The 15,906-nt window shown below is 35.8% G+C and overlaps 1 protein-coding gene across 4 annotated transcripts in view; it reads right to left on the bottom strand.

Annotated features, from left to right (window-relative positions):
• Positions 1–4,984: 4,984 nt before the first annotated feature.
• Positions 4,985–15,906, bottom strand: part of p4ha1b (prolyl 4-hydroxylase, alpha polypeptide I b) — a 40,587-nt gene continuing 29,665 nt past the window's right edge. For 3 of the 4 annotated variants that reach the window (XM_007897533.1, XM_007897531.2, XM_007897532.2), the window contains exons 10-15: positions 13,515–13,614; positions 10,494–10,547; positions 8,072–8,137; positions 6,870–6,938; positions 5,449–5,545; positions 4,985–5,120 (exon numbers count right to left, since the gene is read on the bottom strand). In XM_007897533.1, coding sequence (XP_007895724.1) covers positions 5,050–5,120; positions 5,449–5,545; positions 6,870–6,938; positions 8,072–8,137; positions 10,494–10,547; positions 13,515–13,614 — 457 coding nt within the window. In that variant the 3' untranslated portion in view covers positions 4,985–5,049. Of the gene's footprint in view, positions 5,121–5,448; positions 5,546–6,869; positions 6,939–8,071; positions 8,138–10,383; positions 10,438–10,493; positions 10,548–13,514; positions 13,615–15,906 lie in introns of all 4 variants that reach the window. The other variant, XM_007897537.2, reaches the window with a different exon arrangement.

Genomic DNA, 15,906 nt, shown 5'->3' on the forward strand with positions numbered 1-15,906 from the left:
GTTCTGACTTTAGCTGCTTGCATATCAGCACTCAGGTTAGTGATAATATTGAGTGCTCATTGTATGCAATACATTGCTTGATGTTGAAACCTGGCTTGTGTGGCACTTTAATATAGCTAAAACACCCGAAATTGCTTTGCCCTTCCCTTGACACTTTGTACAGATTGATTTTGCAATGAACTCGCTTGCTTCAAACGGTGATTAAGAGTCACAGGTTTTGAGTGAGAAGGTGCACAAAGTACACCGTGATACAGCCCTACTGGTACCACAGCAAGAACACAATAAAGAATAAGAACTGTTCAAATAAACTTTGAAAGGCAAGTATTTAAAGTAATTTAAACTATCATAAATTCAGCACTATTTAACTCATTGACCAAAGACCCATTTATTACTCCCAAAACATCCTTGAAGCTTTACTTTAACAGATGAGTTTTCGTTTCACCCACAAAATTTATATTCAATTCACTTTACAGTATATACTGTGAAGTGCTTTGAGACGTATCGAAGACAGGATAAAGCGCTATTTCAAATTGGAAGGATTATTATTATAATCTTGTATTTTTCCTTTTTGAATCAACTTTGCCAACTATGTGTCAGTTACCGGTTGCTGGAGTAATACTGTTGAGATTATGAATTCTGTCAAGAATAAAAATGTTAAATCCAACTCTGCTAACTGCGTTTAAAATCACAAATAACAACAACAAAATTAATTATTATGAGGGCTTGGCTCCCATTTTAAACAATTTATTTGTCCTATATTTCTTCTGAACAGTATTGCAGTCAGTACTTCAGGAAGAACAATAAACACTTATTTACTAAAATAAGCCTCTCATAAGTTGCATCAGTTGGGTCCATACATTTTATGTGACTTATGCAAAGTATGAGTTATGTCAAATTGCATAGAATATAAACTATTAAGCGGGACTTGGGACAGATGTAGGACTTAGGCAATTATACAATTTAAACAGATCAGACTTATGTGAGTTTTCCTGTAGTAAAATTTACATAGCATTGCAGTGTTGCTTGCCATTCCAAATATAAATGGGCAAAGTGTCTTTCAAATTGTTGAAAGTGGCATGTTCTGGAGCTTCTATAATATTCATTCTGACAGTGTAAACAGTACATTTATTCGGTTTAGTGTGGTTTTTTTTAGTAGATTCTGATCAGTAAACTCTGATATTAAGTGCTCCGAGACGCTACCCTGTGTGACGAGCACTCTATAAAGGTAAGTTGTTATTTGGCCATAGTTGCCTGAGGGTTGTTTACAGTTCAAAATAGGAGCTGCAAGCAAGTCAATAAGTATTCCAGTTGCTCAGAAACTTTGTCATGTGCTTCCTGACCAAGAGCATACGATGGATCACATGAGAGACAAAAGGTCTGATTGGTTGGGTATTGTGGTAAAATCAATGTTAAATCTTTCTGCATCACTAAAACAAATAAGTGTGTCAGCTGATGTTTTGTGAGCTGTTAGAACTTGACAAATTACGACACGCATCCTCTCCATTACATAACAACAACTTGCATTTATATAGCGCCCTTTACGAGGACCAGCATCTCGGAGTATCTCATGTACAAGCTATATTTAACGTGCTCACACAGAATATTATGTGAGCCATCCTAATTATATGTAGAATATGGGGTTTATTCCTTACAAGTGACATACATAATCTATGAGTGATGCTTTAGGGTATTTCTGATCAAAATGTCACAAAGGCAATCAGCTCCAAGAAAGACTACAATCTAGAATTTGAAATATGAGAATTTCAAAGGATTAATGGGTTAACCAAAAATATAGTCAAGAAGCATTGATGAAGGGGTAACTAGCAGAAGAAAAATAAAACCCTTTTAAAATGTTATTGAATATGCAAGATAAAATATTCATGCTCTAAACCTCCACTCATATTGGAAGCTCTGTCATTCTAATTTGCAATACTTGGAAACTGGATTAGTTGTAGGCAACTTTGATTTTCAGAACATTGTAGATAGTAAATCACTGATCCCAAATTGGCAAAGTCAGGAAATGAAAGCTGGCAAATAAACGGCTGATTGGAAACGACTCACAAGTCACAAATTGTGCAAGTTGAAAGTTGCAAATGAATACAACAAATCTGACTTGGGTCGATCACAAATTAAAGCTCTATCTACATCTTCAATAGTTTTGAAGCATTCTTGTACAGGTCAAACACAAAATACCTGAACCAGACCTTGGTACATACTGTGCAAAGTGAATGTATTATCTCCTGATAAGGCCAAAGCAGTTTGAATAGATGAAATATCCAGTCAGCACTTTCCATCAAAAAAACAATGTCATTTGTACTCTGCTACCTTTTTGGCAAGGAATTGAGCTTCATTGCAATTATAGCCAATGTCAAGAGCTTTATTATTATAACATTAACCTTTAAGATAAAATAAGCTCTTTTAATAAAAATTAACCAAGTCTTACCTTTTTTATGCAATGTAGATACAATATTATAATAATCCTTGCATTTGATATGCAATTGCAAAATGACTTGAATTATTTTTTATTAAAATATTCTGTCCATTCTACATTTTTGAGATGTTTAAAATACTTTCCACCTAGGCTTCCTGTGTCTCACCCTGTGTGGGCTTAGTTTCTGACTCTTGATACCATGTGTTCCTTTGCTGCAGGTATTTGACTGATGTGTCACACTTTTAGATTTGATACTGAGCAGTTGACAGCACCAATTTGTTTTAAAATACAAAATTCAAGAGCTTTGAATTGCAAACAAAGGCAGATTGGGGCAAAGGGCACTATATAAATGCAAGTTATTGTTGTAGTAGCAGTACATGTTAAATACGTAAAGTTGCAAGTGTGATTTAAAATGAAGAATTTCACTGTCACTACAGTGTCTTTATTGAAAGTCTTGTTCACATGAAAAAAATTACATTGGAACAGAGAAATACATCAGGGAAAACAATGACATTTCAATGTGTAGGAGCAGCACTCAGTAAGATTGTCTGGGTGGGGTGGGGGGGATACATAGCATTTGCATACATCTTACAGACGCCACTGATTCTGCAAATGTTTTTGAAAAAAACAAAATCTTTAGCTGGTGTTTGTGAGGGGGATACAACTTAGACTTGAAAAATGACAAAAATGAATAATTCATTATTGCATTGAATCTCTAATCTAGATATGAAGTACCCATGATAAAAGTAAACTTGGAGAGGTCACAAACACATGATTACAATTTTTTTAAAAATGGTAAAGCCTGGGTTCTTGTAAGAAGGCATTTTCCACTTCTGAAGCCTGTCTGTATAGCTGTGAGCTGCTGGCTGGATGAATAAAGACTTTTCTATCTCACATTCTGTTGATCTGGTAGATTTGGCACTGGCTGCCTTAAATTTACTGCTTTGGCTTTTGTTTTCATTCCTGAGACAGTCTTTGCATGAAGTCTTTTGTGGAAAACGTGCACATGATCAAATACAAAATGAGGCTCTTAATAAAAATATTTTAAGAAAACAGAGATGGGGAGAGGAAGGAGTGTTTTTTTTAAGAAAAGGTACAGATGTATAAATACACAAATTCTCCCTCTTCATGGCACAGAAAGGAGTTTTTTTTAAATATTCTGCTCGGCACTCGTTTGTTGCACTAGGTTGATAAGTGTATTTATTGTCATCAACTCTTCAAGGACGTTTCACAGTGCAGAGGTTTTCATTTGCAACCATTCGATTTTACAATTTTAGTTTTGAACGTTTACCCAGTGATTATCTATCTCCTGATCAACCAGGTAAACTGGATTTGTAGATATAGAAAAATCTGTGTACGTTTCAAATTATGAACCTATTTATTGAACAGCAATAAATAGCTTCTATGCTATTGGATTGCACAGGTGCTTAAGCAAAGTGCAAGAGTAGTTTACTGCTAAGAAAACTAACCAAAGTCCATTAAAAATGAAAATCTAATGGTGCTGATGGGAATATGATTGTGTAATCTTACACTATCATTATTACACAAATACATTTCATATTGGGTAAGATTCCTGTGTATTTGTTGACATACTGCTCAATAACTTGTCAGTGACATGATCCAATTTACGTGCTCCAATTGTAATTACATTACATGGTATATAAGCGAAAGTAGTAGTTGGCAACATGTGACACAGAATCACAAATATTAAGGTGAAATAATTGGAAGAAATTGATATTTCCTCACAAAATTTCACCATTTAGCACTTTACTACTGACATACACCTCATACATGTGGTAGTAGAAACAGTTATGCTACTTAAATAAGCCATTTTAGATGTAAACATGGCACTCTGAATGACTAACTTTAATCTAAAAAGAATCATTGTGTTAGTCAGCAAAGATTTTTTTTCAAAAGCAATAAGTTTCAGATATTTCCATACAAGCAGTGTAGGCTTTGGATACCCAAATCATGGCTTTCTTAGTGAAAGAAAATACTTGTGTGACTGATAGAGCCAAATCGACGGACACCTCTATATCCACAGTAATCTAATTTCTGCAAGAATTCAACGTTCACATGCTTGACTAAAGTTGAGGGATGCCTTGAAACAAAAGTGTTAATCTTTAGCAATGCACTTCAAAAGAACATGCAAAATTCAATAAAGCAGTCTTAAAAATGGTATCAGGGTTGAAAATACGTACACCGCTATAGGTGATCAAATAAAACCTCTATTATATCAGCTTGTATAAAGCAGATGATTGGAATAGATGGAAAATGTTGATTTAGTGAAAGACTGATGATAAGGAGAAACATTTCTAGTCATCTAAACTAACTAGACTAAGCCCAGTCTTCTTTCCACAAAAATTGTTGAGGGAAAGGGTTGAAACCAAAAGTGTGCAGGTCTAGCCCTGTCCGATGTACTCTAAGGTGAGCAATGTTAGTGAGTGATGATAACAGAGTGTAAACAGTCACTGAGCTGCAGTGTAAGTGGTGTGGGGAAAAGACAAGGTGTTCACATAGACACACAGACAGACACACACACACTCACACATGCTCACACTCACACGCTCACACATACAAAACACATATGTGAATAAACACATTCACAGTGAAGAACATCAATCCATCTCTGACAAACCGCATCTCCTTCGGAATTCCTGACCACGCTCATGGATCCATTTATTAGACACTATGAAATAAGAAATGGAGCCGTTAGTATATTATATCATGCATATCATATCAATCTACAACAACAAAATACTTCATAAATAAGAGAGGAATAATGAATGGAAGATCCATTGGAAAAGTCACCCCACATCACTCTCATACCAAATTACAGCTGACAACACGAGTAGGTCATCTGCTTCCAATACTCAGGGTTGTCGAAACCAGTCACTGAGATCCACACGTGGAACGTTCCTTCTCTTCGTACAGAAGGAAAAGGAAGCATGGCTGAGGAAATAATTGAATCCAAACCTTCACCTCCTTGAAGAGTTAAAAAAAGTCTCTGTACTCACCCCATTTATTTCCAACTAATACTGGACAAGCTGCATGTCGTGTGCTGTAATCACCTTCTCCACTGGCAAACAGATTGTACCAAAACACTGCAGTGCCCTGCAATATAAGCAAACAGCACAATGAGTTCACATTCTAAACAGAGTTTACAATTAATACCCCAATGCATCGATACCCAGAATTTCTCTGCCAGCATCTTGGAAGAGCCAACTGAGCTAGCAGTAATTCTGCAACCATGTGCAGGGAATGAAAAAGTATTGACCAGTGATCATGCCACATTATAGAACTGGTTAGATATTTTATGGATCCCAACTTCCTCATTACAATGGGGCTCTACTGTACCATGGTAAAGATCCTACTATGTTCTTTTAATATTATATATACAAAGTCACATATACAGTCAGCCTGATTCAATGATAATAATAATAATCCTTGCATTTGATATAGTGCTTTTCACATCGGGAGGACGTCCCAAAGCGCTTCACAGAATACACTATAAAGTGAATTGACTGTATATTTGTGGGCAAACGCGACAGCCAATTGCGCACAGCAATGTCCCACAAACAGTCGTAGATTGAAAATGACCAATTTTATTATTGTTTTTTGGTTTTGGAGGGATTATTATTAGATGTGTGGAGTAAGGAAACTTGCCCAAGGTTTCGCTCTGCCTGGAATTGAACTCAGGTCTCTCACTTGCAAAGCGAGTGCTCTAACCACTGAGCTACAGGACTCCACAATGATAGTGCTCTCGCCAACGTTTAATGCTTATCCTTCACCTCAAAAGATTCTGCTCTTCATTATAGAATCATACAGCAGGGAATGAGGCCATTCGGCCCATCGTGCCCATGCCAGTTCTTTGAAAGAGCTATCCAAATTAATCCCACTCCCCCCCATAGCCTTACAAATTTGTCCTCTCCAATAAGCAACTTATTAGTTTCCATCAAATATCATTACCTTCTTTAAGTCCTGCCTTAAAATCTACCTCTTCGATCGAGCCTAGAGTCACCACCCTCTTCCCTTCTCCCCTTCTTCGCGTCCTTCAGTATATTGTATATTAAGTTAATCCTAATTAACAGATCCCTCAAAAGCACATTTGTCCTGAACCTGAAGGAAGTATATTGAAATATTGCAGGTCTATAATACATGGACCTTTTTTTAAGTTATAAATGCATTTATATAGAGACCCTCTCATAGGATAATATCTTGCAGCACTGTAGATTGGTTTGGATGCGAAGAAGGGGAGAAGGAAAGAGGGTGGTAACTCTAGGCTCGATCGAAGAGGTAGATTTTAAGACAGGACTTAAAGAAGGTATATTTAAATATTTAAATATACTTAAATTTTCTCAGATTATTTGATGGCAAGAAAGATTAAAATTGCTACAATGGTCAGTGACTTTCTGAGTGAAAGAAATGCTGACAGTACCTTCTGTGGCCACACTGCTGCTCCTACTTCAGGGAAAACGGTAGCTCCTCCTGCTGCCACATCACTCATCTACCAAATAAAAGTAAAGAAATTAGGGTAAAAATACAAGGAATGGCTACAGAATAGGAAAAAACACTCCTCGACCTTGTCAACTGCCAATTCATTGGAACTTATCCAACAATTTGTGAATGTTACGTAAGCAAAATCCGTGGACTTTTCATCCCACATCTCTCTACTTAGCCATTAAGATCCAAATCGAAAATTTCAATACAAAATTCCCCATGCCATTGGTAATATGCTCACACTTTGAAAGGTTTGAGCTGTTGTCTACACTATTCCCTAGATTAACTAACAGGAATATCAAGGCTGCCAATCAACCCCGGATATGAAGCTGCTTACCTGGCAACATAAATCTTACACAAGGTATTATCAGTAGCAAACAGACTGGACTCTATGGCAGATGTTTGCTTTTATTTGCCAAATTCTGTAATTGAGTTTCCTGATTTCAGCTTTCCTCTGAAAGACGATACACGATCAGTGGTCCTGGCACTAACCGGCAGCCAAATTTACTGCTGGATAGTAAAAAAAAGATGTTGCTGCACTAAAAGAATGCAGAGTCAGGAAGCTCATTGTAACTAGCTGAGATGCTAAAGCAAATGCAGATGTGCATGGGCAACCAAAATTACAGCCAGACAAAAGCCTAAATAAAATGTTCTACCTGGAACTGACAAATCCTATTTTTGACTCATGCACCTCTCTCATTTTCTCCATTTAACACCTTCCTGGGCTATATACCATTTTACATTCAAGAGGTAACCTGCTCCCAGGTCTGGCAGTGAACCTGCAGGTAAGAGGTGCACATCTAGAGAATGGGGTGATTCGCCCTCAAATGTCACACCTTAGAGAAGTCACCTAGTCTCATAATGCCCAATAGTAGGAGAGATTGAGAAACCGTAATTAACAGAATCAAGAATAGAAATCAGTGCCGTACAACAGCACACTGCACCATCAATAAACTGTGGCATTAATATAAAAAAAAAGTTAAGCTGGGGAATCAGAAATTGCGTGAGCAGAATAGTGATTTTTACAAAAAAATCATTCACAAATCAAGCTTGTGAGTTTCAAACCCCTGACAAAAATTGACATAAACCAGCTCCGCGAGCATCACTAAATTTAAATTGATTGGAGTATGTTTTACTTACATAAAATAACCAGGTAGCAACTCGGTTACCGGTGCCCAGTTCTTTGAAGGCATCTGGTTCATCTTTCTATAAAAGAAATGTTATAAAAGCTTCTGTTGTTATGTAATGTAATACTAAGATCTTTATTGAAGTTTTGGCATCTTCCTAATAGCAGAGCATGGAGCAAGCAGAATCATGAATGAAATCAGGTCAGTTTTCTATACAATAACCACAATGGAAAGATAAACCTTAGAACAAAAATTGCCACATAAATCACTGATGTTGTTTGGATCTGGAATGCATTGCCTGAAAGGATGGTGGAAGCTGATTTGATAACAACTTTTAAGATAGAAGTAGATAATTATTTGGGGAGGACAAGTTTGCAGGGCTATGGGAAGAGAGCGGGGAGTGGGATTGATTTGGATAGCTCTTTTCAAAGAGCCTGTACAGATATGATGGGCCAAATGACCTCCTTCTATGCTGTATAATTCTATGATTCTATGTTAGAAAGGAAGGTTGTCATATGCTCGGCAGTATTCTTTGTTCTTTTGCTTCATGCATTTAAACTATTTGAAAGGGCTTCTCACAAATAATTGTCTCCATTCATAGCATCACTTAAAAAGAGAAGCCACAAAGTATCTGCTCCCAGACTGCTTGACAACTGTGATTTAAAAAGAATAGAAGACAGGAATGAAGGTGGATTGACAGACAGGTAGCTATATAACAACAACAAATTACATCTTTATAGCACCTTTCATATCTAGAGGACATCCCAAGGTATAATACTGCCCTTTAGAACATTAGTAATGTGGCAATTCAAGGAAATATAACTTCCATTATGTAGAAAATGCAATAATACATATTCCATTATTGAATAATAAATGCATTGCCCAATGTAGCCTTTAGAGATTAATCATTGCATTAGAATCTACAATATGAAACCCATCTTCTAATCATGCATTGAGTAAACAGCTGACTACCCTTGCACTACTTTCTTACATTTCTTTTGTGGCAATTTTTGTGGGAGCCAAATTCTAATTTCTACTTCGTGATATTTGTATTTCAGAACTGGTAACAGTTTCTATTCATTAAACAAAATTTTGCTCCTTGGGGCTAAAGTACAGTAATATTGCTAAACCTTCAAGTGCATTAATTTTAGACAAGATATATAAAGTTTAGAATATCGAGCAAAGTTGAATATAATGCACTAGAGGATTTCTAAGTATGGATTCATAAAAATGTAATTCTATATTACATTTCTTTCATTTCTACACTCAATGTCCTGGCCTCAACCATCCTTCCTGACAACCTGTTCCAAGTGTTAATACTCTCCGCCCTTTGCAACCCTAAACCATTTCCTTTTGTTTTGCTGTCTCAGTGTATCTGAAAGTATTGTTTTGGGTTTACTTCTTGACAGACCAGTCAATGTTACTGAAATGGGAGATTGCATTTATGATAACATCTCAAATGTTTGATGACATTAAAGTCAGTGCAAAGTCCAGAGGCTCAAAGTCTAACAGTATGAGCTGGAAATGCAGTCTAAAGCTTAGAAGATCTCAAAAGCCTTCTTTCCAACCTTTTGGCATAGGAAGTAGAAAATAACTTGGCTGATATAGTTCTTATTGATGTCCTCTATTCTTTGAATTGGAAGTTGGAAGTTTTTTTAAATTGATAAAACAGATGTAGCACCTGGAGAAGCAAAGCTATTCTGCAAGAATTCCTTTCAGTAAACTCAGTGCTGATGGCAATCTTTGATGCTTTGGCTAGCTACTTCTTAAAACCACGTAAGGCCAGTCAACCACCACTAAACATCAGTTGGTCATTCACTGAAAAGGATCCAAGCAGCATATGCACTTCTTGAAATTGGGGACTGACTAACATTGAACAAAAATTGCCTGAAGAACTTAATACATGTGAAGACAGAGTCATCAAATTCAACAAAAATCAAATTACTTCCAATAAATCAATACACACAATTTTTTGATAGACATTGATTTTTTTAAAATCGATTTTGAATTCTGAACTTCTCCTTTGCTATAATAGGCGTTCTCCTTCCCTCCACTGAAAATACGTGAAAACTTACCTCTCCAAATCAAGCATATTGCTTTAGGTCTGAAACATTGAAGCTAATGCATAAGCTTCTGAAATTTGTTGCAAAAGCCAACTACCAATCATGCAGTGCAAAATATTGAATATGCATTGATCAACTAGGAGACTTTCTCAGATGAGACAGCACCGTTATCATGCACAGTTACTGATTATTATTCCATTCGTGCACACCCATTAAAAAGCTGAAAACACAGCAATAGCTGCAGCTTTTTGTGACTACTTGCCCGTGCAAAGTCATGGTGGGGCTCATACTGCCCTCCCACGCCATAATTAGCCACCTGAAAGAAACAAATGAAGAAGGAAAAAGCTAAATAATAATTTGAAAGCAACTTACCCGTCCAAAATCAAAGTGAGGCTCGTATTGGCCTCCAACACCATAATTGGCCACCTACAGCAAAATGAGAAGTCAGAGATAGGACTGTTACACAGTCAAAAGAAAGCTTTCTTAAGAGCTAAATGGCATATCAGCAGTGTAGTTTATTCAAAAGAGTCTTTAAACTGAAATTAGAACTTTCACTCCAATTCCACAGGCGTTCCTGGGTTATAGTCTCAGGTAATGAGGTTACAATTTAATTCAATAATTAATGAAATAATGCATATATTAAGTGACTGCTTCAACACTTGGCTTTGGTGTGTGTCAAAACATTCATTGACATGCCTTAAAATCCAGATAAATAAACTTCCATTCATTTTCAAGATTTGTTTCCATTTCCTGTCAAATCTCAAAATTAAAAATTGTTTTTGTGCAATAATTTCAAAGCTAAAAATCGATGTTGATTCAATATTTGAGCTGGACTTTACAGCATTTGAAATATACATGAACAGACTGGGGAATGACACCTCAAGAACTAGGCTAGGGATCAAAACATACTTACGATTATTACTGCATATAGATCTTTCACTTTGCATTCAAAATATAGGTACGGTGCTGAAAATCACTCATGGTTTAGTACAAAACTTTCTCACTCTCAGGGAATAAAAATGAAGCTGGTAAAATTATATTTGTATTTTTACTCACAGACTGATGTTTTCTATTGTGCTAACATCCCAGGTCGCTCAACTGATTGTGCATAAAACTTTAATCCAAATCAATGCAAAATTGATTTTTAAATTAAAATTAGGCTCTACCCTAAAGGTATTGGATCATATTTTATCCTAGTAACAATGAACCACTGCACATACTCTAGAAGTTCAAACTATGGAAATGTGACTTTAGATCATAAAGTCGTGAGTTCAGGATTTGAGCTGAAAATGTAGGCTGTCATCGCAGCACTGAAAGAGGGCTCATTATCGTAGATAACATCCTTTGGATGACACATTAAACAGAGGTCCTATCTGTCTGTTCAGGAGATGTGCTTTGAGACATTATTATTATTATTAAAATGAATGTTTTTCTTGTTGCATTGACGAGAGACTTCTGGTAATGTTGAATGCATTACTTCAAAAATGGCTTTAAATCCAATTTATTAATCAGTATAAAAAGCAAGATTTATACTTATTTATATTGAATCCAATGAAATACAATTTTATGATGCAACTTTCAGGAGATAAAAATTATCCCTTTCTCCCAAATTTATTTAGTGATAATCTATTAATGGGTGCAGCACAATTCATGCACATTGTGCTTTAAAACAAAAGTAAATTGGTGCTGGTTTGATTTTCTTATATATTAAATCATTGTATCTAACCTTTTGAGCCCAGATCTGCACCACAAAATGTACTATTTCAGTTTCAGTCACCAACACAATCTATTAGATATACACTGTATAAACTCGAAGGGGACAGACTCACCAACAGAACCTAACTGACATTGCAAGACCTGTTGGAGAAAAAATATACAATAATAGAGGAGCCCTCCTGTACAGAAGAAAAAATAGATGTTGTTTTAAATAGAGATCTCATTGCTAAGGAGCAACAGTTGCCAAGAGGTGCTGTAATGCAAAGTGTGATAGAGGGCATCTGAAAGAAAGGTAGAGATTCTATCACCACACTTATTATCCTAGCTATTGATATAGGGGTAAAATTGTCTGACACTTCAGCTGTTGAAGTTAGAGTGAACTCCACTGATAACTCGGCTATCAAACCTTAGTTCTGTACAAGCTCACGTGAATTCTCATCTCTCTGGGTTAAATATGTTTTTAGCTCCACAGTGGAATGCCGAAATCAAAACTACACTGTAAGTTATCCGATATGAGCAGGTTGATCGGACACTTTAAGGCAGCAGATCAGAAAATAGGTTGGAAATGAGTGTGCTACTTGATCACTGCAGGCCAACAATGCACAGACTAGGAAACTCCTCAAATTGCACCTGAGGGAGTTGAAACAGCGGGCAAGGCAAGTTCTACCCCAAACCTTACCTACTAGAGACAGGGAAACTTTACCTAGACATCCTGGCTATTCGGAAATACTTTTTAAAAATGTTTTAATGGTCTATTCACAAACAAAGGTTTCTGTTGCATGACCTGAACAATCTGCGACAATGTTGTGGAAGACTTTCTTATAAAAACATTTTACTTGACTGGTGAATCACTTTTCTGGAAGTTTCAGTGAAACTAGAGGACTGGCAATATACAAGGAAGCAAATCTGTGCAAAATATATGGCATGAAGCGGAACTAATGTATTCCATGTGGTGGTGAAAATAATGAGAAAGGGTGAAAAATATGAACGATCATTGCTTAGTTTGCTGGTTATATCTGCTAGCGAGTACTGATACTCATTTTCTGTTCTCTTTTCTTCTAGATTGATGATTCTGTGGCAATGATCACTTTTTAGATCTTGACCAGTCAAACTGCTCCTATGAAACGATTTTAAGTCATATTAAAAGCTTTTTTTCCAAAAAGAACTTTACTGATGGTACTGGAAGGAACTAAGGAAACTAAGTTTGTCGATGGGGAAGAAGTTGGAATAAATAGAAAAGAATGTGAAGAAGAAAATGGTTCAATTTTGTCAGGAATTATTGTAGTTGAGTATTCAGTGTCAGTTTATCAGCACATCTTTCGTTATGTTAAGCTGTTTCATTGAGTGCCAGAGAAATAATACATTTGTGTAGCGCCTTCTAATTTAGAAAGTTAATTTAAGGAAAATATGAGGAAACACATCCATTTGGCTGAAAAAAAAATCAGATCATTTTAAACCCTGAGAGTGCTATACATGAACAGCTCCTTGGTCTATATTGCTTAAAGTGCTACAGATAACAAACCCACAGGAGCACTCGGAACACTATAAAGGGAAAAATAAATGTTCCACTCTTTATGTCTTAAGACATATAAAAAAAATCCCAATTTCTACAGTACTTTTTTGGTGGAAGATCAATACTTCATTCCTCTAATATACACATATCAGTTCAGGACCTACCTGTAGTTCTTCTGCTGTAGAGACGTCAAGCCCTGTGAGGGCTTCTATTCTCTGGTTAATACGACTAATCACTGGGTCTTCATATGCAGACAGCCAAGCACTGAACAGATGTAGAACAATTTGCTTAAGTTAGTCCAATAAATGTCTGAGTGTTTGATATGTGCTCTCAATATGAATAGTTCAGGAAACCCAGAGTGTACAATGAAAGAGCTATGAGAATTAACCTTTTAAAAACTACAGTATTATGACTCAAAACAAAGAATACAGCTTCTTGAGAATATTGGGAATGAAGAATTCATTGTTCTTTGGTTTTGAATCATCTTAATTATCCACGTGGATCTCTATTTGCATCCCTTTTCTGTGTCTTTTTTCAGAACTACATTGAAATCTCCAAAAAATAATTTTAATGGGTTGAATTTCTCCAATTACAATGGAATTTACCAAATAAGTCAGAGATCAACAAATTAATTTATAATTAAATTGTTTCAAATTTCATGTAAAATACTTGCACATAACCACATGAGTCACAATGGAACACCACCCATTTATAGTGAAAACCTTATCACTAATCTGTCATTAAACTCAGTCAACAGATCAAAACAAACTAATGCTTGCAGTCATAAAGCACTTAATGTATGCCAACACAATGCTACAGTCTCTTATGAAACTTTAAACATGTTCTTTCCAGGTCAACAACAGTCATTCAGTCTCAGTATCAAAATAAAGGTGAAACATGCTGTGATTTCCAGTAATGCTCGCAATCTGAAAGAATCTTTCAATGTAGCAGTTATAGTTTTGAAAACAGTCAGTCCAGTCATGTTTGAACAGCCATTTCTGAATACAGGAACATATCATGGAACATGAGATTGAATGTATAAAGCTTCCATTATTATGCGGCTTGCAGTTCATTTAATAATTCAGATAATTAAAATGACATATGCAGCTGTGATGGAATTGAAAATTCATTAACTGAACCAATTTTAATAGACCACTATATTAACACTGCAGCTTTTATACACTGAATTGGCATATTTGTTTTTATAATAATAGAAAACTAGCTCAAAGGTTTAATCGGGAAATATTGTAATACTTTAAGGGTTAATCTGTTGGCTCATTAGCTCATTTCAACAACAACAAATTACATTTGTAGAGTGTCTTTCATGTCGGACCTCCCAAAGCGCTGACAGTATCATAACCCAAAGGGTCCTCAAACTTTTGACAACAAATATTCTATTTTAACAAATTGAAAAGTATAAGCTCAATCAGTACTTGATAGTTTGTCAACATGTTGTATTTGTCTTTCTATTCTGACAATCAGGCTAGTGTTGTAGAAGTGGGAAATATGCAAATCAAACAGAACAAAATAATCTCACATTTCATTAAAAACACAAATCAAATACAATAAATACTTTGTAAGAGGAACTTTAGAGGTACTAAATTACTGAAAACTGGTCTTATCCAGATACCTGGAACCACTGAGAAAGAACCCTTGATGAACAGAAATTTTTAAAAAAAGTATGTATGCTTTGCAATAAAACATGCGCACACAATCAAAAGTTTAATTATCTTGGCTTTGAACTGGTTTCAGAACCTGAGGTTTGTGTGGTCATATAAATGACAAATAAATATGCAGGCAGGATTCATCAACTATGGAACATTTTTTTAAAAAAAATGACCAAAGGTTTATTCTATCTTTGACAAGAATAATTGAATATCAACTTCCATTAGCAAAACCAGAATGAAGATTTACAAGTAAAGGATCCAATGAGAAGGAAATGAGAAGGAAAGTGCAGTTATATTTCACAAACAAGTTGAAAATTACATGCAGGCTTAGAGTGGTGGGGAATGGGAAAAGTCTTTTTTTTAAAAAAAGCAGTTCAACCTTAAAAAGGAATATATATATTCCTTAAATATACATCAGATGCCTGCATCTGATGTATATTTAGTAAAACTGTCTGTGATCAAGACTAAACTGAAACTGCAATTAAAAGCTAAAATTCTCGTAAATATCCCAGCTAATCATATCTGTTTAACACATTTCTTTGGTCTGCATGGATTTTGAACTCCCCTCAACTTCGTGCTTCAAAAGAACATGCAGTAGAAAAGGCTGAATCATCAACTGATCTAATTCTTACATGCCATCTCCATTATGCCACAAGGCTAAATTATTCACTATCAGAAAGGTATGTGCAGCACACCATCCACACAGGCCAACCACCATGAAGGAATAGGATTATATACTATCAGTGGAGTACATTCAAATAATCTTTATAAAGAAATTATACAGTAACTCCTATCATAGTAATTCCAGAAACCTATTCAACTAAACGCAGGCCTCTATTTGCAAGAGGAGGTCATACTTGAGACCCTTTTAAAAATGTAATACAAAGAA

Source organism: Callorhinchus milii, unplaced genomic scaffold (assembly GCF_018977255.1).
Source record: "Callorhinchus milii isolate IMCB2004 unplaced genomic scaffold, IMCB_Cmil_1.0 Scaffold7, whole genome shotgun sequence".
Lineage (NCBI taxonomy): Eukaryota > Metazoa > Chordata > Chondrichthyes > Chimaeriformes > Callorhinchidae > Callorhinchus > Callorhinchus milii.